The 25384-nt window shown below is 40.2% G+C and overlaps 1 protein-coding gene across 7 annotated transcripts in view; it reads right to left on the reverse strand.

Annotated features, from left to right (window-relative positions):
* The window catches only part of SRPK2 (SRSF protein kinase 2), a 248301-nt gene that overhangs the window by 138899 nt on the left and 84018 nt on the right, over window positions 1–25384 (reverse strand). The window contains exon 1 of one of the 7 annotated variants that reach the window (XM_032873337.1): window positions 7027–7298. The exons of the other annotated variants lie outside the window; for them this stretch is intronic. Within the exon in view, the coding sequence (XP_032729228.1) occupies window positions 7027–7064 (38 nt within the window). The 5' untranslated portion in view covers window positions 7065–7298. Of the gene's footprint in view, window positions 1–7026; window positions 7299–25384 lie in introns of those variants that run through there. 7 annotated transcript variants of the gene reach the window in all.

Below are 25384 nucleotides of genomic sequence, written 5' to 3' on the forward strand. Positions count from 1 at the left end.
TTGGCAACGAGATGGAAAGTGTTCAGATTTACTTTAATTTCCATTTTACATTATAACAAATATAAAAAATATCTGTAATAACAAACTGCATTTTTATGGTGACAGAAAAACCTAAGATGCATAACCTTGCTACTCTGAATTAAATTAGTTTATTACTAGAACTGACTATATATGAGAATACATATAACCATTTATGACTATATATGGCTATACTCTATTATTCTAAACCAACATCATAAAATGATGCCCTATACCAAAAAAGTCTTCCCCAAAAGTTCCCAAATTGTAAGCCGCAAATGATGATATAAAATAAAAACATTCCACAATGAAAATACTTCTATATTTAAGTTCTTCAGCTGGGGCTAATACTAAGTAAACTAATAAGGGGACCCAATGTCACTGATACTTCCCTCTGTCAAACAGCAGCTGTGACAAATGCTAGAAAGGAGAGGTACACGGTTCTACAAGGGCTTACAACAGGTGTAATCGGACCTCAGCAGAGCTTCCTTAAGATGGGAGGGATAGGAGCAGCGTAAGACTAAAGCAAGAGGGAGAGGAGTACAGTCAGAGGAGCCTGAGGTCGGGCTGGAGAATGTGGGTGCTCACAGGCTCAGGTATGGAGTTCTCCTCTCTGCCAAGGACATTGGGGAGAGAGCTGAGGGGTATCTAAAGCGGAGGGCCCTGCCTGAGCAGATCCAAGCTCGGGAAGGCTGTGCTGGCTCTAACATGGTAGCCCTGCAGAGAAGCACCAGGAAGCAGAAAGTTTAAATTGATAATAAACACAATAATCCAGAAATTACTGCATCTAGACCACATAAATAATGACCAACAGGAAGGAAGCGCAGATAATTGTCCTGGATTTTTTTTAAACAGACATTAAAAGACAATAGTACACTTTTATTTAGGTGTATGATACAGAAATTTAAGAGACTATGATATAAAATGTAACAACTCTACAAATTTAACATTATAAAAATGTAATATAAAATCAAAACATATCAAAAATGTTCTCATTTCTTGGTCAGACCCAAGGTGGCCTACCGGAGGTCTACTGAGGGGGTTCTCAAGGGTGGGGTGGTGGCTGAGTACCAAGAACTGAGGCCCTGATTACTTCCCCAGTTCTCACCCAGGGCTTTTATGTTTTCTGTGATAGGCCTCTAATAAGGTTTAAATGAAGAAGTAATTTTGCTACTGAGACCAAGTCTGAAAACTAATGGTAACACCTGTGGCCTCCAGGGCCCAGTATAAAGATCAGAATCAGTCAGTGGGAGAGCAGTACCTCAGATAACTACACCTTATGATTCCCATTTGGTCTAAACTTCTAATTTCCTTCATGAAAGCTGGTACTCAGAGAGTCCCTTATCTCTATCTAATTCTCCTCCCAAAGGTTCAAACTGTTGGTCACACCCGCACACCTATCAGAATTCTGACAGAGAAAGAGAAGGGGAAGGGAAAAGAACTGGGAAGACAGAGAAAAAGGATGGATAAGTATCAGCCTCACCAGGGCCTGGAGAACAGCTAGAACAGCTAGTGTGAGTGCAGACTGGCACACTCACTCTGGAAAAGTGGCAATGTCGCTAACACTTAGCAATTACGCTCCTGGGTGCACACAAAACAGAAATGCACTGGTCCACTCCCCAAAGGGTATGTATACAAATGCTCAGAGCAGCAGTGTTCCTAACAAGCTGCAAACATCCCACATGCTCATCAATAGCAGAATAGATAAATAAAGCGGGGCACATTCAAACGGTGAATTCTGCCCAGCAACGAGACCCAGCCAACTCCCAGCCAACTCCCATAAGCACAAAACACAAGTGCATCTCACAGGTAATGGGTGTGGGGAAAGAAGACAGCCCAAAAGCGTGTACAAAGGGTTTCTAGTTATAGATGATGCTCAAAAACAGACCCAAATGAACAATCCTATGTAGAAATACCTTCATCTTTACCTTACTACTAAGACCCAAATGAATCCCAGTCTTAATATATTAAGAGCCAAAAACTTTTATTAAGTAAACCTAGCAGAAAATCTTAATGACCTTGGGCTTGGCAAAGATTTCTTAGATACAATTCATAAAACATAAACTACAAAAGAAAGAAAACCCAATAATTGGATTTCATAATGATCTATGATCTGTGCACTTTCCCATATATACTGTCAATAAACATATTACTAAAAATTAAATGAAAACAAGCAAGCGCAATGACTGAACGGAGGGAGACCACACAGTCAGCCACTGTCCTGTTCTCACCACTCAGGGAAAGTCTGTCCCAAGTGCACTTGCCCCGCAAACTCAGAGTATGGCTGAGGTGACGATGAGAAAGGGAGAGCAGTCACCACTAACTACCCACCCCACCTTGGGAGCTGGAATGGGTAGACAGAAATTACAATGAAGAGGGAATTTTGTTTTAAGATCTCTTTTTTCGTTTTTTGTTTTTTGTTTTTTTTTTAAGTAATCTCCACACCCAACGTGGGGCCCAAACTTACAACCTGAGATCAAGAGTCGGACGCTCTAGCGACTGAGCCAGCTGGGCACCCCAGAAGAGGGAATTTTTTGGTCAAATCTGGCTATCCTTCCATGACTGCTCTTAGTTCACCACAGAGACATGGAGGAAAATACATTTGACACAAGAGCAAATAAAAGACACCTTGGTCCTGGACCCTTTCCCCCAAATACCCTTCACTTATCTCTCCCATCCTGATTTTTAAATATTCCCCCCCTCCCTTCCCCTTATTCTTCCAGGCTTCCCTTTTTGCTTTCTGCAACCACGCATCATTATCATATGCCCTTTTTCTTTCACTTATGAGGCTCCAAAATAAGAAAAGGAATTAAAATACACACACAAAAATAGCACAGGTTCTCCGTGTGTTTCAAATGCCCTTCTTATGCTGGGGTAAGGACAACAATCTCTATCACTTCTCACAATCCTGTTTATACAGCATCGGCAGAACATAGGCCACAGCGCCAATGTTTTTATACTTTCTCCCTCTTCCTTTCTCTCTTCTCCTGAAGAAGGTAGTTACCAATTTATAAATTCAATTAAGTCCTAGCTCTGTGGGATACTATAACCTCAGCTAGCCCTTATCTGCTACAGTATAAAGAGCCCTTTTAACCCCCCAAAATGTCAAACACCTAACACACACACACAAACACACACACGAAATGATCCTTTTGGTATCTGGGAAAATGCAAACTTCTGACAGACTGTGAACTTTATTAATTACAACAACATTTACATTTCACAAGAGCAGATGGGAGCAAAGCTTTGTGTGAATGCAGGTTCCTGGCTCCGTGGGACCTGCCAGGCACAAACTCCTCAAACTCCCCACCCTCCCAGGAGTCCGCATGTAAAGACTGGGAATCCTCACTCTGAGCACCTTGGGCTCAATCCTTCTTTACTGATTAAGAACTGTCCGATTTTGTTCATCAGTTCACTGAAGAACTAGCAATACAGCTGGACAAAAACTTTAATGGAGCAAAGTTCCTTCTGCTCACTGAGGTCCTACAGGGGATGATTCATCAGAGGCCTCCGCACAGCGTGCGCATGCGTACACCCTCTCTCCCGCCTTCCCTCTCCATCCCCCTCCTCCCTCCTCACTTAGAACTTGTATTTGGAACTGTTTAATAAATGATTACCACCTTTTTGCTAGCTATTATCATGATTACTACTCCTTTTCCTCCTCTTCCCCACCCACTCCGTCCCATAAATTTCCAAATCCCATTAGTGTTATGGCTAAGAAAAGTCAAGAAGAAACAAAACCTTGAAAACCTAGTTTTTATATCAAACAAACGTTCGCAGCTTTCTTTTTTTCATTAAATGGGGATAGGTGAGGAAGTAACCTTCGAATGGTCCTCTCACTACCATATTTAAGATGAATACATTCACTCATTCAACAGGCAGCAATTAAAAAGCAGATACCGGTAGTTATGATTTGCTTCTAAAATCTGCAGAAGGGGCCCCCTTGCAACCGACAGATGTTCCTCTTAACTGGCAACGACATCCATCAGGTATCACGTGATTTGTTGTTGTTTAATTCATTCAATAATGTTCTCTGTCCTTAATTTTAAAAACCAAGTTAACATTTTCCCCTTTCTCCAAAGCTTAAAACCAAAAAACAATTATAACTTTGTCACCCCAATGGATTTCATCCTATGAGTCAGCCATTCTGAACAGGAATCCTAGCATCCCCTACAAAATAACATTCAATGGACCCCCCCCACACTACTTTGTTAAAAGTAAAAATATAATCTTAAATGTCAAGGTTTTATTGAGATCTGTGTTAAGAAAATATATTTTCTTATTTAGGCTCCAAAACAACCTTCAAAATTCCATATATTGCTTCAAATCAGATTTATTCCTTAATGAAGGATCCTAAGTCCACAAAAGTAAATTAGGTTTATTTTTTTGTTTTGTTTCTCCCATTTTATAAAACTGTCTGAACAAGAATTGATCCAACCAACACTAGATGTCACACAGGACTAGCAATTCCCATGAAGCAGGTTAAAAATATGAGATGGAAGAATTATTAGGACATCACTGTTTGTATTTATTATATTTTATACTTAGAAATGTTGCTTCTCAACTGGATGGCCTGAAATATCAAAAGTTCATTGTATGCTGCAGTGAACAAAATCAATTGTGGAAAATGGTAAGTTTTGATTTCTTGCAAACAAGTAGCTTCTCCCTTCTTTTAAAGAAGACAGGCTTTCTTCATCATTTTTACCCAAAAAAAAAAAAAAAGGAATACTGACCAGATGTAAATTCGAAATAGCTTTAAGACTTAAGGTCATGACTCAAACACTCAAACAGCTAAATTTAAACAAACAAACAAACAAACAACTAAGACTTTCAAAAACTGAAGTAACTGGAGGATGAGGAACTGGAGGATGTGATGTAATGTTACCTGATGTTACAAGCTATTTACATTCATGGGCACAATATAGCATTACCAGGCCATGATTTTTTTTTTTTAACTTCATATTCTTGTTTCTCAAATTTTTTCAGACACATTAAAAAGACAAAAGATTTGGCTACTCATTATTGTATGCCTTTTGAAAAGAAGAGAAAAAAGGCATATGTTCTATTTTTTAATATATATATACATTAATGAAGCAACTTCCTTGCAAAGTGTTGGCTGACCCATAAACTACATTTATCACCCATAAAGTCAGCATATCACAAGGGTCATATATGTCTAAGCACCCCCAAAAGCATAACAAACAAGCTCTGGTAAAACTGTGTATAAAGCTGTCACAAGCCTAGTGGCTGATTTCTAAACTTTGAAACCATGACCACATGCAACCTCCCTTTCCATCAAATTTAACTACAAGAGCATAGGTAAAAAGACTTTTAAAATAGTAAATAACAATAATAATAAAATAAATAAATGTAATTACCAAAATATTTTAGGGCCTTTCCTTAGAAGAATGTATTTTAACCATATAAACCTCACACGTTCCTAACATGTTTCTCGCTAAGATTCATCCATTCTGTCCAACCTTCAATTGATCAACGCAGAATTCATGCTACTCAGAAGAGCTGACATAATTATTGCCACCATCCCACTGAGAATGCTCTTCCTGGTAACAAACTCCCAACATTACAGTTGGCATCCGGATCGCTCACTATTTACACCGCTACCCTCTCCCCTTCCCATCACCACCATTTTACTGGCAGAACACTCACAAGGCTCAAGATTGTTTTTCATCTCAGCAAACAAGAGTGTTCAAAATCGGATGGCTAGCCACAAACCAGGAGTTAGAAACTACATAAAAATAAACAGAAATGTGAATAAATTTTTCTATTTTCAGTTTCTGAAGAAAGCAGTTAATGTCTTATTTGTAATGTTCTAAATTACAGCCAGGAACCTTTTTCCTAATTACACTAATAAATCGATTTAATGTCATCATTTTGCCATCAGCTCACGTCTTCCATACACTAGTGTACTTGAATTAAACCCATTTTACCATGATAGCTTCTTCGCCTCATTTTTTTCCCCAGTGCTTTTCCTCGATCATCCTCAACTACTAAATCATGCCTCCATAATATTTTCCGAAATATTAAATCTGTGAACAAAAAAGATAACCTGAAAACTAACCACTGGAGAGACAAATCAACACACCTTCAATACAAAATATCAACATGAAGTATAAACTATTAGGTAACCAAGAGAAAGGTAAGCATCAGCTATATGCCCAGGAACCTCAATTTAAAACATTATGTAGTATGCACAATTTTGGCAAACAGAGGTGAACACAATATTTACATATCAAAATGGGCAACTATATAGCCTCATTTCTGGCTGGAGATAAAAATATCTTAATTCCATTTATTAAGTAAAATAGCCATTTTAAGGAAATACCTCCTTTTACAGGTATAAGCATTTGACTGACAGATAAAATAATTGCTTTAAAAACACTTCTGAGTCATTTTGTCCTTACCTGCAGGCACGAACCATTACTGCATGCAGTGACTGTTCCATTTCCTAGCACAGACTTGAAGGAGCATCATATCTCTTTCAGAATGTGACTAATCTGTGGATTTGCAATTCCTAAGCTATTTACAAATGGCACTCCCTTTCCACATAAGAAAATATTTATGACAACCAAAAGCCAAGTATTTTTAACCTACATGGTACAAATCATGTTGGTAATTTTGTAGCAACAACCTCAAAATACAGGAAGAAAATCTAATACTAATATTTCCTTAAAGAAAGCAAGATTTTTGTTTTGCAGCGAAGTAAATTATTTTCTAAAGCCTCCAACAGCTGTCACACATGAACGAGCGCTCTGCTGGGCTATGGTGTACATGCTGCAGCTGATTCGGCTTCACTATTTTTTTTTAAAAATCAATTACCCTTTGTAAAAGCAGAACAGCCTGCCCAAATACACATCTTCAATACACCACAATGACCAGCATGCAGTACAATACGTTATACAGCAAACTTAACAAGGAAAAAAACACGTCCTGGTTTGTTTCTTAGCAATGCTACACCATTAATTGTTCATGCAAGAGATGTAGCTGTACCTTTCTGAAGAGGACGACTTCTCAGAGTTAACTGACATCAGCAGCTCAATCTTCTGCTTGATTTCTGGAAAAATCAGAAAATATTCACAACCAAGATTGCCTGCCCTTGCTTTCAAGCTTTATATCAACAGATTTTTCGTCTCTGATCCCTTTTGTTCAAAAAGAGGCCACAAGATTCGCAGTACTTCTGTTAGGACTGGGATTCGATGGTGCTATAAAGGGAAAAGCTCCAGAGGCACCAGGCCTTGCTAAACTATGCACATGACTGTTTATGAAAGCAGGAAGTACCATTTCTTTTAAGCAGAGGGGTGTTTTCTTTTTTAAGGTAGAACTAGCACGGCTCTGCCAGAAGATTACAAATGGAGCAAATTAAAACTCAAACAAGAAACACTCACCACTGCATTCGATACCCTAGATCATCTGAGAAGCCTGGGTAAGAAAGGTATGAGCTGTAAGGAACAGATGTGCAACCCTTGGCTCCTTGCATTTCACTGGCCCTAAAAAATATGGCTCAGTGAATCATTTTTGTCACTTAAGAATGAAATGTTAAACCAGAGCCCCAATTTATACATTGGAATTTTTTTTTAACCCCTGTTATAATTTCTTGCTTGTCTTTAATTGAAGAATCTGCCTAATACCTAGTCCCTAACTCCTTTAGAAAAAGACTTCTATTTTATACCTTAATTCTCCCCTCCTCCTTCGCAATACAGCACAAGTGAACAGCAACACCCAGTCACTGAGCAGATAATATACTTGTCCTTTTAGGAAAGGACTCACAATGCCATCTGCAACAGAAATGGAAGCGCCAATTCAATTTAATTAAAAGAAAATTGCCGATACTGATTTGGAAAAAAAAAAAAAAAAGACTAAAAGGGAAAGAGAAGTAAAAATAAAAGGGAGAGGGGAAAAGAAAAAAAAAAAAAAACCCTAACACATTTCCTTTAAAAATACTAATGACTAACCTAAAAGTACGTAATTTTATGTGAGTAAAACTGACAAGGTCCCATTAGACTATTTCACATGCAAAGCTGTTTTCCTATTCGTAAATGTGATTTCTATGCATAATAAAAAGTTCACACACCAAACATAAAACACCTGGCCCCTAAAATACAACGAGAGGCAGTCACAGGAGTCCAAAGTGGACCTCAAGAGTTTGGAGGGTTTTACGGGGAAAACAAATCTTAATTTTTAAGAATATTGATTACAAAAATCAAAGGAATATGGAAAGATAGAAAAGGAAAAGGGAATAAAAATTAGTTTGTTGTTGTTGTTGTTGTTGCCTAAAATACAATGGACCTGTTTAGAATATAGCCTTTCATCGTTGTTAAAATAAGGGATTTTCCAAATTGTTTAAGCTCCGGCTTTATCCAGTGGGCACTTCATAAAACTGGCACAAACAGAATCTGCCACAGGCTGTGGCCAAACTCCCTAACCACCGGGGAGAGCACACCACACGGTGGTTAAATGGAGACGACAACAATGAAACTTACCTTGAGGATTCCTGCGTGGTTAACAGAGTACCGCACAGGGTGCCACAGCAAACATTCAGTAAGCCCCCACCCCCACCCCCACCCCAGCTTCAGAAAATCACAGAGTTTAAGAGCTCAGGCTTGACCACCAGCAGCCGTGGATTTGAAGGCAGGCTCCTCCAACGTTTTTAATAGCCACATGACCTTGGGGAAATTACTTGGACTTTCTAAAAGCCTCTATCTCCTCTCCTATAAAATGGGATAATAACGGGACTCGGAAAGGGCTGCTGTGGGGATTTAATGAAATACAGTGTTCCGTGACAGTCATGCAGATGGAGGGTCGTGCCGGACAGGGGTCAGCCCTCCCTGTCTACTGCTAGGGAGTGTCTGGCAGAGAATAGCAATCCTCAACAAATACTTTTTGAATGAGTTAATGAGGTACATACTCTAGGTCTGTCCTGCCTTCAGCAGCTTTTCCACAGTTTTGATCCACCTTCTCCCTCTTGCTATCAAGCTCAATATATACTTTTTTGTCACTATAGTTTGATTACATATGGAAGTGTAACTAATCTGTATCTCAGCCTCCCCATGTAGAGAGTTACTCTGTTTCTCAACTAGCCAAGTCAGAAATGTGGTTACATTTGAATCCTTCATTGTGGTGATTGCTCATTTCAAAAAGACAAAAAATTTGCACTTCGGTGTGCAGAAGATCTGTGCACATAAGCTGAAAGACCCCAAGTTTAGGGGCACCTGGGTGGCTCAGTCAGTTAAGTGTCTGACTCTTGGTTTCAACTCGGGTTGAGTCATGGTCTCAGGGTTGTGGGATCAAGCCCAGTGCCAGGCTCTGTGCTCAGCGCAGAGTCCACTTGTCCCTCTTCCTCCCAGTCACGTTCTCTCTCTCTCTCTCAAATAAATAAATAAAATCGTGGGGGGGGGGAGACTCCCAAGTTTTTTGTTTGTATTTTTATTTTTGTATTTATTTGAGAGAGAGAGAGAGAAATCACAAGTAGGCAGAGAGACAGGCAGAGAGAGAGGGGGGAGGAAGCAGGTTCCCTGTGGAGCAGAGAGCCCGACGCGGGGCTCGATCCCAGGACCCTGGGATCATGACCTGAGCCGAAGGCAGAGGCTTTAACCCACTGAGCCACCCAGGCGCCCCAAGACCCCCAAGTTTAAACCGCACAGCTCTTACGGAAGTGTATAAACATTAGAAACAAAAGTTAAAGCTTTGAGAGCTCCAAACCAAAATGGTTTCCAATAATGCACGGACAGGTTTCTACCACCATTTTCACATTTTCTATACACCTTCAGATTTGTTTCTAGCTCCCAAAGGACTAAAACGTTTAGGAATATTCACAAATACTACGTGAATACTGTATACTCTGAAGCCGGTGTATCCTGTCTACTCTACTACCCACTCCTCCTTACCAATACCGGCCATAGTCTGATTCCTCCCCACATTCATTAACAACTCTAGAAGCCATCCCACCACAACGCCTTCCATGCGATGTTCATATTGACAGGTCTTCCAAAAACCCTTGGCTAAGGACCTCAGCCTCCTGAACTCCTCACTCTTACACACACTACAAATTAGCTGGCTGTTCCTTTATTTCATTCACAGTATCTAGGATCCTGTACTTTTTTTTTTTTTTTTTTTTTTAAGTCCACCAATATTTTCCTTAATGAATGATGGTCTTTCTGTTACATTTAGATTTTCCCCACACCAAATTTTTTAAATCACCCTGTTTCCTTCCAATACTTTATAATTTTATTTAGCCTGTAAACCTTGGACCCTCTTAGAAGGTATTTCAGTCTATGAATTCATGTAGAGATCCAGTCTGCTTTTATAGTTAATTTAAAACCTTATGTCCCCTACCCCCACAATTCTAAATTACTCTCTTCACCACCACGCCTCAGTTCTTCCAAAGCGGCAGTCTTACAACCCCGTAAATACGTATTTATTCAACCAACCACGGTCTCTATTTATTCATTCAGGCCAATGAGTACTAAGGCCACACATCTTTATTTCACAAAGAAAATGAATAAGTGGTTCCTATGTAGTCTGAATAAGCATATTCAAAATTATGGTTGATTTTTTTTTGTCACAATTTTGTTCTAATTTCTAAGCAACATTATGGGACAACACAAGTTTCCTGTTTTTCTAATCCTTTTGTGTTCTTATGATTCTCCTCCTAACTCTAGGTGCTTTGCCGTATCATCTTTTTTCACACAGACCTTACATGTTAGCGATACTTCTCTTGCATGACCTCTTTTTACTCACTGACTCTTCCATCTATTCCCTTGACATCCACAACCAAAGGACACTGAGGATGACTAAACCTGAATTTCGAGCCCCATATTCTCTCCTGCAACCCAGAACTGTAGGTCCTTCCAATCCTACTGGACATCTTCCCCTACATACATGGTCCTGACATGCCCTGAACACAGCATCTTTTTTTTAAAGTTTTATTTATTTATTTGATAGAGAGATCACAAGTAAGCAGGGAGGCAGGCAGAGAGAAGGGGAATCAGGCTCCCTGCTGAGCAAAGAACCCGATGTGGGGCTTGATCCCAGGACCCTGAGATCATGACCTGAGCCAAAGGCAGATGCTTAACCCACTGAGCCACCCAGGCGGTGCCCCTGAACACAGCATCTTAAAGCTAACCTCATCAAAGCCTCAGTCTAGGATCTCCTGTTAAAGTCTTCATCTCCCTGAACAGCAGCAGCATTGCCCTCCTGAGCCAGAAATTTCTGAAGGATCCCAGACTAGCACCCCTGTCTCATCTGGGCTACCATTACCACCACTCACCCTTTTCAATCTATTTTATGTTCCAGCATTACTCAGCACTACTCTGTGATCCCCCAAACACACCATGCTTTCTCATACCAACTCTTTTCTGACACAGTTTCCTTCCCTGGGATCCCAGTGCCCAGTCTGCTTCCCCTGCACCCCCACCTCTCTTTTCTAATCTCAGCCCAAGTGCCACCTCCCCTCCGACAGTGCCCAGACAGCACATACTTCACCTCCTCTGCCCCTCTGCAGATCACATACACTTGCACTAGAGAATTCCTAAAATATATGCACTATTTGGCCAACACCCCTGAGACCACAGCTTCCTTAGGGATGGGGACCTGACATTTCACTGCAATTCATGCTTACTTACTGGGTCTTTGATGGTTTTCTTAGCCAATTCTAGCCAAAGTTACAATCTAGCTAACTTGGTTTCCTTAAATATACATTTCCAGATACAATTAGCCAGAGCGACGAACAACTGCAGACTTAGGAGAAACCTCAGAGATCATCACCTAGCTGGACCACCTGAATTTATGAAGAAGAAATTGGAGAGTCAAAAAGATAAACAACTTGGGGTGCCTGGGTGGCTCAGTGGGTTAAAGCCTCTGCCTTCGGCTCAGGTCATGATCCCAGGGTCCTGGGATCGAGCCCCACATTGGCCTCTCTGCTCTGCAGGGAGCCTGCTTCCTCCTCTCTCTCTCTCTCTCTGCCTGCCTCTCTGCCTACTTGTGATCTCTGTCTGTCAAATAAATAAATAAAATCTTTAAAAAAAAAAAAAAAGATAAACAACTGGTAGCAAGAATACTCTTCACCTTCCCCATAAGACCACCGTCTCTGAGAGCTACAGTTAAGTTTCCAAAGACGAGCAACCCAAGCAGAACATTCAGCTTCTTTAAAATCAGCTTCAGGACGCCTGTATGTCTCAATCCATTCTGTCTGCCTTTGGTTCAAGTCATGATCCCGGGGTCCTGGGATTGAGCCCCAAATCAGGCTCCCTGCTCAGCGGGGAGCCTGCTTCTCCCTCCACTTCCCACTTGTGCTTTCTCTCTATCTCAAATAAATAAACAACATCTCTAAAAAAAAAATAAGTAAAATCAGCTTCTAAATTCTATTTTCTCATATCTCCAATTAATTAAAATCATCACTATTGGTCAGCTTTCTCCATTACAACTGCTCCGTCTATGACATCATACTCTTATTATTCATCACTTTACACACCAGAAGGGAAAAACCAATTCACCATGATCTCCCAACTCATGGTCTTCTAACCAACCCATAGACCTTCTTCACAAAAACCTTTTATTCTCATACCTACACTTTAAAAGATACTCAAATTCCTTGTAAAGATGATTATTTTTAACTCTTCGGTTAATGGCCTACTATCTCTAATATTTCATTTTTCACTTAATAACATGAGTCTGGAGACACATGGCTGGGTCCAAAGCTAAGCCCGTCCCTAAGAACCCAGAATAGCAGTTACCAGTAAGTGCTATTAAAATAAAGTCCAATAAAGGATGTGCTTCACAGATCAGACAGCCCGGGAGGGAAAGTGGGCAGCACCAAGTCCACCTGGATCCAGAGAGCAGCGGCAGCATGAGACTACCACGTCCTGTACAGCACTACACACCCACCATGAGCTCACATGGGACACCCCTTCCTTTTAGGACATGGAAATTAAATAAGACCTCAATTCTTACACCTACATCCTTTTCTCATGGGTGTTATTCCAACAGATTTACTAAACTTCTTTTCTCTTGCCAAATTCTTTACATAATCATTCACAAAGCTGATTTTATTTTGAATACACATAAATAAGGAGGATTTTTTTAAATTAATGCTTTATATATATTTGGAACCGTTTCAGGCTACAAGAAACAGGTATGTGCTCAGTTTGCTTCAGGTGATAGGATAATACTGCAAGAAAACACCTAGAAGTTAAGAATAGAAAAATGCCTCCATAGGCCTCCCAGTGAGAATCTTGCTCAAAAGGCAGGGCCGCTCTTGATACTCGGTTCTGTTACCAAGTGCTCTGAGGGATTGCTCTCCACCTTAATGCTTCCCCATTCTGGTGATTCAACACCTCTGTGACCCTAATTCCACTTCTCCTGTCACTACCAATTAACTGCTTCTCCGCTCTCTTTCACATGTTCACAGACTCTGCTGCCCCGGGATGCTGGCTAGCAGCTCGCTCTCTCTCTCTCTCTCTCTCTCTCTCTCTGTCTCTCTCTCTCGGTGTCTCCAACTTCACCCTGCAAGTATCTTTAAGGTGCTCCCATTTAAATAAAAAACGTTGGGCCTGCAGAAGCTTTCTGGCTCAAATGTCAAGTCCTGATATTACCATCTGGGACCAAGTACTGTGTTCCCAACTCAAAATCAAAGACGGACACAGACGATACCCTTCATAAAAGGGTAGGAGTAAAGCAAGCTCTGCAAAACCACTAAGAAGGTCGGTGACTAACTGGCCAACACCATGAAGACAGTTCAATCTTAAAAAGGAGTCCTTGCTATCCCAGCATTCATTATTCAAGTCATCTTTTATAAGAACACACAGAAAAGCAAAAATTGTGCAAACAAAAACAATTGTTAATGAACTGACCATTCAAACTGTCCCCGGTTATCCCTAGCCTCTATATCCACCCATCAACCCCCTTCTTTCTCTGTCTCTCTCACTGATTCTCATATACTACCAACAATTCAAATAGAATGCAAACCCAGAACAAAGTGAAAACTGAAAAAAGGCAACACAAGGTGCAACATTTGACCAAAGATAATGATGAAATGTTGGCATCCCAAGTGAGGACAGACACTGAGAAATGAGGTCATAGGAGGAGTTAGGAAGGTTAGTAATTGGTAAGAAAAATCAACAAGGACAATAATATGCCAAGTGTATCAAGAATGATAATTATTTATCAGTGACTAATGGGGAAAATAATAAAACTCTTAAATAGTTTACAAAAATGTCCTTCATTACAACTGCATTACCAATTAAAAGATACCCAATCACTTTATTATATAAAATTTAGTATGAAAGCACATGTCAAAAACAACTGACACTTGATACATTCTTTGTACACTCTACTACTCAGGACTTATTTTTCAATTACAATTCAAATTTTGATAAATAAACTTACTTTCCAAACCTGATTTTATTCTTCAAGAAAGAAGTCCCAATTTCACCCCCTTCCTTAAAAGTAGTCTTTTTCTAGTATCAAATTTCCTCATGCTATAATCCCCCAACAGGGTTACTTGTGTTCCTGAACATGGTACGGTGCCAGTGGAGTACACTGTGTTCATGCCAAACCCTACAATGGGGCAGAGGTGGGAGGCGGAGGGACTGGAGGAGGAGGAGGAGGAGGAGGCGGTCTCCAGCCGGTGAGGCTTCAGTCTGAACTTTCACGGTAGCTGGTGCTGCTACTTAGGAGAAACTTCATTTACTAGAGGAAATATGTTTCCTCTGTCACTTCTTAAATTATTACTGAGTGCAATTTATAACCTAAAAGAAAGATTAGTTTAAAAGGAAAGGTTTGCTACTGATTTTCAAGTTGTAGTGAGAAAAGTGGGTCAATCCCTCAAACTGGGATTCCCATCCTCACTCACCCCCAGAAGCCTGCAAGCAAGAGGCAAGGAGAAGAGGAGCCAGGGGCTCTGGTGTGTCTGCACCAGCCCCAGACCCAGGTCACCCATCCTGACTCTGCAGGGGCGCCTTCAGACTTCACAGTACATCAGACAATATTTGTTAGCATTGTTTTTGTTCTTTTCATGCTGAGGAATTTCAGGACAACTAAATACAAAAATGCATTAAAATGTGAAAATACGCATGCTTAAATAAATGTTTCATTTTATTAGCATCATCATCAGTGTCCTCCCTCTATCAGTAATGAAATGTAATGGAACTAATCCCTGAAAACTGCCTACACATTTCTCACCACAGCAGAGGATCATTAATAGTTAATCCCAGCTGCTAAACAGAACAAAGGCACTCTTACCCGGACTCTGTTGGGGAGACAGAAGAAGTAATGCAAGTTCTTAGAAAACTGAGCTGTTACACTCAGGGTGAGAGATCCAATGCTCTGTTTACCATGAGATCAAGTTTAAAGCTTTCTCTGTTTTACACTTATAAAATAAATACCGTTTATAAATTTTTCTGATATAAGAATTTTAGAAATTACAGTACTCAGAAAAAGGAAGTATTTTATAATCCTAATTAAAAGACTGCATTTCATACTAATTATTAACATACAACTGAAACTACTCGATTCTTTAATATTGTGGCTTACAATGTCATAAATTAAGACATTTTAATTCTATTTACAATTTTGGCATATAAAGGACTGTGAGTTCACCAATGCAATGAATTCTTGCTTTCCAACTCCTTTAGTAAATTAAGGTCCATTCATACATCTTGAGAAGTAAGTTCACTATCTTAAGAGGTGGTAAAATTATTTACTTATATAAGAAAAGAAGCCCTATCAAAATATGAAATATAAGGAGGGATTAGAGTCCCTAACTCCCAATCTATGTTAACTTTCAAACTTAAGAACTGAAATTGATGATGCAGGACAATTTGTCCACCTTTCTACACTCCCTCAGTACCAATAGGCACGGTACTAAATGCTACCTGAACAGGGGGAGGTAGAATGTGTCTCAAAAATACATAGGGCAAAATTCCACTCCTCAGAGAGTTCACAGCCCAATATTTAACATTTAGCTTGAACTATAAGGCCTACTGGAGCCCTTTATGTGAACTAACTCAACAACTGAAGAAAAGGTACTTAACATAAATTCCATTTTGCATGCACAGAAACTAAAGCTTTGAAAAGAATCTCTAAAACTTCCAGAGCTAAACAGCTCCATTTAAAATAAAATCAAAAAAGAATTCCTCAGTTTATTTATTTCCTTTTAAGAGTTTTATCCAAAGAAATTACAGACATGCACACTGAAAATGCAAAACACTGCTGAAAGAAATTAAAGACTTAAATGAAAAGACACCCTGTATTCATGGGTTGGAAGACCTACCATTATTAAAATGGTCAGCCTCCCCAAAATTGATCTACAAATTCGCACAATTCCTATCAGATTTCTAACTGCCTTTTTTTCCTTCCAGAAATGGGCAAGCTGACCCTTCAATTCAATCCCTGAAAAAGAACAAAATCGGAGGACTCACATATCTCGACTTCAAAACTTAATACAGAGCTACAGTAATCAAAACAGTGTGCAACCGGTATAAAGAGATGACATATAGATCAATGGAATAGAGTAAGAGTCCAGAAATGAACCTTCCCATTACAGCCAAGTGATTTTCAACAAGAGTGCCAAGGCCATTCGATGGGGAAAGCATTCTCTTCAAAAGATGGTGCTAGGGAGCGCCTGGGTGGTGCAGTCAGTTAAGCATCTGACTCTTGGTTTTGGCTCAGGCTGTGATCTCAGAGTCATGAGACAGAGCTCTGTGTAGGGCTCTGCACTCAGTGCAGAGTCAGCTTGGGATTCTTGCTCTCCCTCTGCCGGTCCTGCTCATGCTCTTACTCTCTCTAAAATAAATAAATTCAGAAAAAAAGAAAAGATGGTTCTAGACTACTAGATATATGCATGCAAAAGAGTAATGTTGGATTTCTATCCACAGCACATACAGAAGTTAGCCCCAGATGGATAAAAGGCCTAAATATAAAGGCTAAAACTATAAAACTCTTAAAAGGAAATATAGATGTAAATCTTCATGATTTTGGATTAGGTGGGCTTTTTAAACATGACACAAAAAGTACAAAAAAACAAAAGAATAAATAAACTGAACATCCTAAGAATTACAAAGATTTTGTGCATCAAAAACTAGTTATCAGGGCACCTGGGTGGCTCAGTGGGTTAAGCCTCTGCCTTCAGCTCAGGTCATGATCTCAGGGTCTTGGGATCGAACCCTGCATCGCACTCTCTGCTCAGCAGGGAGCCTGCTTCCTCCCTCTCTCTGCCTGCCTCTCTGCCTGCTTGTGATCTCTCTCTGTGTCAAATAAATAATTAAAATCTTAAAAAAAAAAAAAAAGAAAAAACAGTATCAAGGGAAAAAAGGTAATCCACAGAATGGGAGTAAATATTTGCACATCACTATATTTGATAAAGAACCAGAATCCTGGGGAGCCTGGGTGGCTCAGTTGGTTAAGATACTGCCTTAGGCTCAGGTCATGATCTCGGGGTCCTGGGATCAAGACCTACATCAGGCTCCTGATCAGCAGAGAGCCTATTTCTCCCTCTCCATCTGCCTACTGCTCTGCCTACTTGTGCTCTCTCTCTCTCTCTGTGTCAAATAAAAACCTTCAAAAAAAACAAACAAGGGGCGCCTGGGTGGCTCAGTAGGTTAAAGCCTCTGCCTTCGGCTCAGGTCATGATCTCAGGGTCCTGGGATCGAGCCCCGCGTTGGGCTCTCTGCTCAGCGGGGAGCCTGCTTCCTCCTCTCTCTCTCTGCCTGCCTCTCTGCCTACTTGCGATCTCTGTCTGTCAAATAAATAAATAAAATCTTAAAAAAAAAAAAACCAGAATCCTGAATATATAAAGAATTCTTACATTCAACAATTTAAAAAAAATTTTTTTAAAGGGCAAAAAAGATCTAATAGACATGTCTAAAGAAAAAAAATGGCTAGTAAGTACATGAGAAGCTACTCAATGTCATTTGTCATCAGGGAAATGCAAGAAAGAACAATGAAATATCACTTTATACTCACTAAGATGGCTATAATCAAAAAGACAGCAGCAAGTGTTGGCAAGGATGTGGAGAATTTGGAAACTTCATTTACTGTTGGTGGGAACGTTAACCAGCACAGAGACTTTGGAAAACAATCTGTCAGTTCTTCAGAAAGTTCAACCAAGTGTTACCACATGACCCAACAATTCCCCTCCTCAGTATACACCCAGGAGAAATGAAAACATATGCTCATACTTTTCACAAAAAAACGTACAGACAAGTGTTATTCATAACATTCAGAAACTGTCAGCAACCCATATATCCATCAGCTGATGAACGGATAAACGAAATGTGGTATATCCATACATAAGAGAAATGTAGTTAAAGATTCATGCTACCACACGGATAAATACTGACACATTATGGAGAGTAAAATAAGCCAGACACAAAACAAAAATTGCATGATTCCATTTACATGAAATGTCCACAACAGGGATATCAGGAGAGACAGTAAGTAGCCCTAAGGGCATGAGAGGGGAAGGAAAATGAGGAGTGTCTCCTCTAACAAACGAAGAGTTCCTTTTTAGAATGACAAACATGATCTGGAATTAGGTAATGGCAATGTCTTTACGAGATTATAGGCATTCTAAAAGCCACTGATACGTAAACTTTAAAATCATGGAAAAGGTGACCTACGAATTTTATATCAAAAAACCAAAAAGGGACGCCTGAGTGGCTCAGTTGGTTAAGTGTCTGCCTTCGGCTCAGGTCATGATCCCAGCGTCCTGGGATCGAGTCCCACATCGGGCTCCTTGCTCAGCAGGGAGCCTGCTTCTCCCTCTGCCTCTGCCTGCTGCTCTGTCTGCCTGTGCTCGCTCTCTCTGACCAAAAAAAAAAAGTTAAAAAAAAAAAAATTAAGGTTTCAGATGTTGCTGAGCCAGTATGAGAACCTGGACCGTGGAGCTCTGAAGCCGAGCTTCAGCCTGCAAGGGGGAGATGACCAGACTGGGCAGAGGGAATGGCCAAAGAAGGCATTTGACCTTCATTACCAGGGTTAGAGGACTCTGCCAGGTGCAGAAAAGTCCACTCCCAACAGGAAAATGGCAGAAACAAAGCCAGAGAGACCCCCGTCGTGTGAGTAATCTGAACTGCTTTGGTGACCGGCTAGAGCCAAGGAGGTACTGGTAGGAAATAACGCCGGAGACCCTGGTGGGGCTTTTCATGCCAGACAAAGAAGTCCTCTTTTCCATATGGTAGAATATAACCAACTATACAGCCAAAGCTAAAATAAGAGATTCAACAGGTGAATCAGAATGAAAAGCAAATTTTTAAAACCTTATGTCATGCTCGAGAAACAATATTCAACTTCATGGCGCTATTTATGAGACTTGTCAATTCTCCACAATTCAATGTGTATCTTTCTGCCCACACAGTGCCCCTCAGGAACTTAGCCAATTATCACCTCTCTCATTTGTAAGTCCTAAAATTCTCACCTCAAGCATCAGTCCTCCCTTATGTCTATAAAAATCTTTAACAGAGGGCAAGCAATAGTAAAGCCTACTTCCAAGGCTTTGTTGCTTTACAAAATGTTACAAAGTACCACAAATACTTTAGCAAATCAAATACAGGCTACTTTATTTTTGTCTGTGGGATTTCCTACCAATTACATAGAAAAAAAACCTCAACTAGTTCTCCATTTTAATATGCAAAAATCAACAAACTGGGACTTAAACATATCAAGGAAACAGAAAACCTTAGTTTTGTTACATCATAGTGACCTTGAATCGATATTCCAGAGTACAAGTTCTTCATCCCTATCATCTCTGAGCATGTATCGAGTTGCTGGTTTCTAGTCATTAGAAAACAAGTATTTTGAGCATGAAACAATACCTAAAGATTAAGACATTAGGATTCATAATTGTCTCTGTGATAAATAGCAACAAGAGTAACAACAGTAACAACTAATATTTCATACCAACCACAATGCGTCAGGAGCTCATTTGCTTTCTGTAATAACTCTTAATAATCTCATACCCCTGTAAGATCAATATTATCATTTTGCAGATAGGGAAACTGAGGTACAGAAAGGCTCAGTAACTTGCCACTGTTCACAGAGCCAGTAGACAGGGAATCTGAACCGCAGTGGCCTCTGCGCATTCTCTGGGCCCTCAACCATTATGCTCTCTGTGTGGCCCATTTAAAATATTCTCAAATTTTTCCATAGAAGAAAAATTTCTTCCTCTCTGTCCATCTTAAAATAATCATTTATGTGTTAAGCATTTGCGGGGTAAGGCCATTAACTTATATTAAGAGTTGAAAGAAAATCCAATTTTTTGGCTATAATTTGATTGCATTTTATGGGGCAAGCTGGGTTCTGAGCCAGTACTGGGTAACTTGGGCACTCTAAGAAAGTCTTGGGATGTACTTCTTGTATTTAATTTTCCTCTTCATCCTAAGGGCTATGTGCACTTATTTGCAGACCTACCAAATCACTCTCTTGGGGTGATGATGCCGACAAAGTCCTAGAGGTCATTCTGATGCACAGCCAGTGCTGAGAATCACTGGTTTTACACTTGGCCCCTGTAGTCCTTATTTAACTAAAAGGACAGTATTACCCAAAAAAAAAAAAAAAAAAAAAAAAAAAAATCATTTCACAAGCACAAATGGGCCAATCATGCCAAACAATATTCTATTTATTGACTTCAATATAGGGAATGCTAGATAGTTAACAATCCAGCAATTCCACTTCTTCCAAACCTAAGCAGAGAAACAGTCCCATGTGGCCTAGGAGAATCACACAAAGACGCTTGTCAGAACACTGTATGCCACAGCACATAATGGTTAACAACCCAACTGATAAACGAACTATGGTACATTCATCCCACACAGCATTTGAAAAGAATGAGGTAGAACTGTTTACTGAATGATCTATAAAACTAAAACTGCAGCTTGCAGAATACACACAGTATAATACTACTTTTGTTATACACGCGTATTTTCACAGGTGTACCTATGTGTGTATACGTATATACATATAAATGGGAAGAATATGTTCCAAAATGATTAGAAAAAGGTCTTCCTTACTTCTGCAGATGAAATGAGGAACGAGGAAATGGCAGCCAGAGAATTTTACATTTATGTGCATTCAACTTTTGCAGGTATTATTTGTGTAATTAAAAATAATTCTCTTAAATGACATTAAGTGTTGCCAAATGATATTCCATTTAAAATAAACCCCTTTTGTGATTATCCAGCTTTCAAATGGACACTCTGCAGGAAGACTGTCATCACACCCTTATAAATAGCCTCCAAAATGCCAATTTTCACTTTCAAATAAAATTTACAGTTTAATCAAGATCAAAGCGATGTCTGTTGGAATCCTGAGAGTGTTATACTGAAAGCGGAGGGGGGACAGCGAAATTCTTCTGACACTGTACTAACATAAGAAAGGGAATCTTGTGAAGGTTGTACAAATTGCATTTAAAACTAGCTTTAAAAACTAAATTCAGTCTGTCCCTTCTAAGTCTATCATGAGCAGGCTCTTAAAACAAAATAAAATTCCTGAGACAAATTGGTGAATTAAAAAAAAAAAAAGTATCTAAAAATGTAACTTAGCAGTCCAAAAATGATCAGGTTCCAGCCAATGGATGCAGTGAGCCTACAGGCTGCGCTAGAGAAGAAATGTAGAAGCCGATGGACAAGGGTAAGACAACTAAATTGTGTAAGCAGAGTCATGGAATGTCTGCATTCTTTTTTAGACAGTGCAGAGGGGAAAGGCATGAGCTTGAGAAACTGAAGTGCCAGTGCAATTACATAGCAAAAAAAACACGTCCCACAAAAGAGCCACTGCAATGAAGAGCTAAGTATAAAACAGCTCAAGAACAGAGGGTTAAGAAATTCTAGTCTTGCTTTTTTTTTTTTTTTAGATTTTATTTATTTTTTGAAAGAGAGACAAGGCAAGAGAGGGAACATAAGCAAAGGGAGTGGGAGAGGGAGAGGCAGGCTTCCCACCAAGCAGGGAGCCTGATGGCGGGGCTTGATCCCAGGACCCCGGGATCATGAGCCGAGCGAGCAGAAAGCAGACCCTTAATGACTGGGCCCCCCAGGTGCCCTCGTCTTGCTTTTATTAAAAATATAACTTCCAGGACACCTGGGTGGCTCAGGGGGTTAACCCGCTGCCTTCAGCTCAGGTTATGATCCCAGGGTCCTAGGATCGAATCCCGCATCAGGCTCCTTGCTCAGCAGGGAGCCTGCTTCTCTCTCCACCTCTGCCTGTCTCTCTACCTGCTTGTGTGCTCTCTCTTTCCTTTTCTCTGACAAATAAATAAATAAATAAATAAAATCTTTAAATATATATATATATAAATTCCTTCCAGTCATATCATTATCTACTTTAATAAAATGGTTTCTCGATTTATACTGAAATATGCTAGCCAATGTGTTTTTAACTCATCTGAAGTAACTTGCTTTTTCCTTTTTCTAAAGCCTAATTCTCTGAAAACTGGACCAATAACAAAGAAGGGGGGATGGGGGAAATATGTGGACTGAGAGCATTCTACTTCTTTTGGGAAAGTGAAGTATTCAGGTGCCTATTTTACTATTCTTCAAACTTGCGGGGTTGGTTAGCTAACTCAGTTGGTTAGGTGTTCAATTCTTGATTTTTAGGTCAGGATTGTGAGATCGAGTCCCATGCCGGGCTCCTGCTCAGTATGGAGTCTGCTTAAGATTCTCTCATGCCCTCTCCCTCTGCACCTCTGCCCTTTCTTGAAAACAAAGAAAAACAAAAAACAAAAACAAAGCACTTACATTTGTATTTCATGTATTATATACATGAATGATTGCATAATTTTTCAATGTTTTTAACTTTTCACCAGTTCTTAACCAGTTTCCCCTGCTTTCCCTCCTCTGAACACTGGCAAAGCTCGGCCCCTGGCCTTCAAGGAATGAGTGACTCTGGATAGCCATGTGCTCGTGACAGCTGAAAGACTATGTGCCTTACCTTACTTAAGCCATTCTGGATTGAAACATTCACTTCACTCCCTCAGAGACTTCTGTTCTAAGCACTACTCGAACACCCTCACGGGTCTCTGAACGGTAGCGGAAGGTCTGCTTCAGCACCAAGGCTCCAGGTTAGGACAGTGCTTTAAGCTTCTTACGGCTTTGCTTTATTGTCCCTTACAGGGGCTACATGTGGGCCCTTCCCACCAGCTCATTCCAACCTGGTGAGTGCACTATAGACAGTTTCCCACACTGTACGCCAAGTTTTCTTTAAACTCTAACACTTGAATGTTTCTGGGTCCTAGACGTTCAAGGCTCATATAAAAACAGTTCTAGGCCCACTCTTTTGAGGGTCCTACTGCCACAGTACATCTGCTGCTCTTTGAGCATCCATTTCATCCCTTCCCAAGTGACTAGCTCTAGACCTGCAGCGTGCACATGGAATATAGAAGTATTCCACATTATGGTGACGAAAGGAACCCGTTCTGCATTACGACGTCAACGGTAACTCCCGAAGGTGCAAGGATAACACATCTTTATCTTCATAAAACACTGTGAGACAGATACAACTGTCCCGCCTATTTTGCAGATGAGTAAGGGAGAGGCAGAGGTAAGGTAACAACAGGTCTAAAGTCATGCAGCCATTTCACGGCAGACACAGAACGTGGCCCCAGGTGAGTCAAACTCTGAAGCCAATGCTAGCCTCGTCATACGGTGGCCCTACCGAACTGGCCCAATCTCTCCGTGTCAGAAACCCAGATTCCTGAGGCGCGGAATGCATTATTCCTTTTGCGCTTCTCTCGCCAGGGTGCAGTATCCACAAGATGCTGGGCTCCCTGGGGCCTGCCTGTGCTGGAACCAGGGTGCACGCCTGACCCAGCCCCTCCGGAGGAGACAGCATGCGGCAGACCGACACACGGGCAGGCTGCTACGGGGCACCTCCAGTCTACAATCCTGTGTGCCCCTCGTGCCCGACAGCGGCCCTGAGTGCTTGGCATACATCAAGCACAATCCCCGAAGTTCAGGGAATGGGGATGGAAAAGAAAAATCCCAGAGTTTGGACAGGAGTTTTTTATCAAGCCGCACGGTACCCACTGCAATTCCTGGTCCTTCAGGACCAGGCTCTATTCCATGTTCAATTTTTCTACGCAAAATGTTAATTACCTATGGTTTACCAGCACTGTATTTAGGACAGCGTGAATCAAAAATCCTGTCAAGAGTTCTTTACATCTACTCATCAAGGTTCTGGCAAAAAGAAATTCAGAGTTAAGTATTGCTTCCTCTAAAGGCTTTTAACCCTTGTGAAGTCTGAAACAAAGGAAGAGACAGACCTGAATCTTTGTTATTTTTTAAATCCTCTTTTTCTGTAGTGGAGGACTATAATCTCCTCTAAAATTGTTTTTCAGCAAATATTCTTCTTCTTTAAAAAAAAAGTTTGTGCTGCCTAATAATTTTAAGTAATCATTCTTTATTCTAGACCTTCACTGTCCAATACAGAAATCACCAGCCCCATTTGGCCACTGGGCACTTGAACGGTGGCTACTCCCAACAGAGATGCACTTAGCATAAAAAGAAAATGAAAAATAGTCCATTAATATTTTTATACAGAATACATCTTGATACAGGATTTTGAGATACTGGGTTAAATGTATTATTTAATTATATTATTGGATTTGTGGAATAACACTCAGCCGTTAAAAAAAAAAAGATGGAAATTCTGACACATGTTACAACATGGATGAAGCTTTAAAACATGCTAAATGAAGTAAGCCGAACAGAAAAGGACAAATATAATTCCACTTACATGAAGCACCTAGAGTAAGTAAGTTAGGACAAAAATAAAACAGAGGTTGCCAGGGACGCGGAGGGGAAATGGGAATCATGGTTCAGATTCCACAGTGAAGAAGCCTCACTCAGGTAGTAAGAGAGGCGGCAAAAGTTCCCTCGGATTCTCGGTATAGAGGATATCATCACTGCCAGCAAATCAATTGGTAGTTTGAGAACCTCTAATGAATACTACCCAATTTAACCCCATAGGAAGAAAAGTGTAGTAAACTGGTTTGCTATCATCAAGCTTAAAAGACAAATCTTATTTTGTCCTACAAAAGAATAGGTCTGAGAACAAGAATACTCTGTGAAACCTCAGAGCCACTCCATAAACCATTCCACAAGTGCTTTTTTTTAACAAGTATCTTCAAAATACTCCGACCAACACAATTAGCTTTGTGCTGAGAGCACTTATCTGCATAAAAGACACAATTTTTCAAAAGTAACATAGTACACAAAGAAGCAATCTGTTCTTTTGATTTCTGATATTCAGTCCTCTAAATGTACCAAGTTTCCAAATCTCAATTTATAGCCACATTCCCTTGCTCCCAATTTATAAGATACATTTAGTTCCATCTCATATTTCTCGAGGCAATGAGTCTTTT

This window comes from Lontra canadensis, unplaced genomic scaffold, assembly GCF_010015895.1.
Source record: "Lontra canadensis isolate GAN:19392208 unplaced genomic scaffold, GSC_riverotter_1.0 scaffold48, whole genome shotgun sequence".
In the NCBI taxonomy this organism is placed as follows: domain Eukaryota; kingdom Metazoa; phylum Chordata; class Mammalia; order Carnivora; family Mustelidae; genus Lontra; species Lontra canadensis.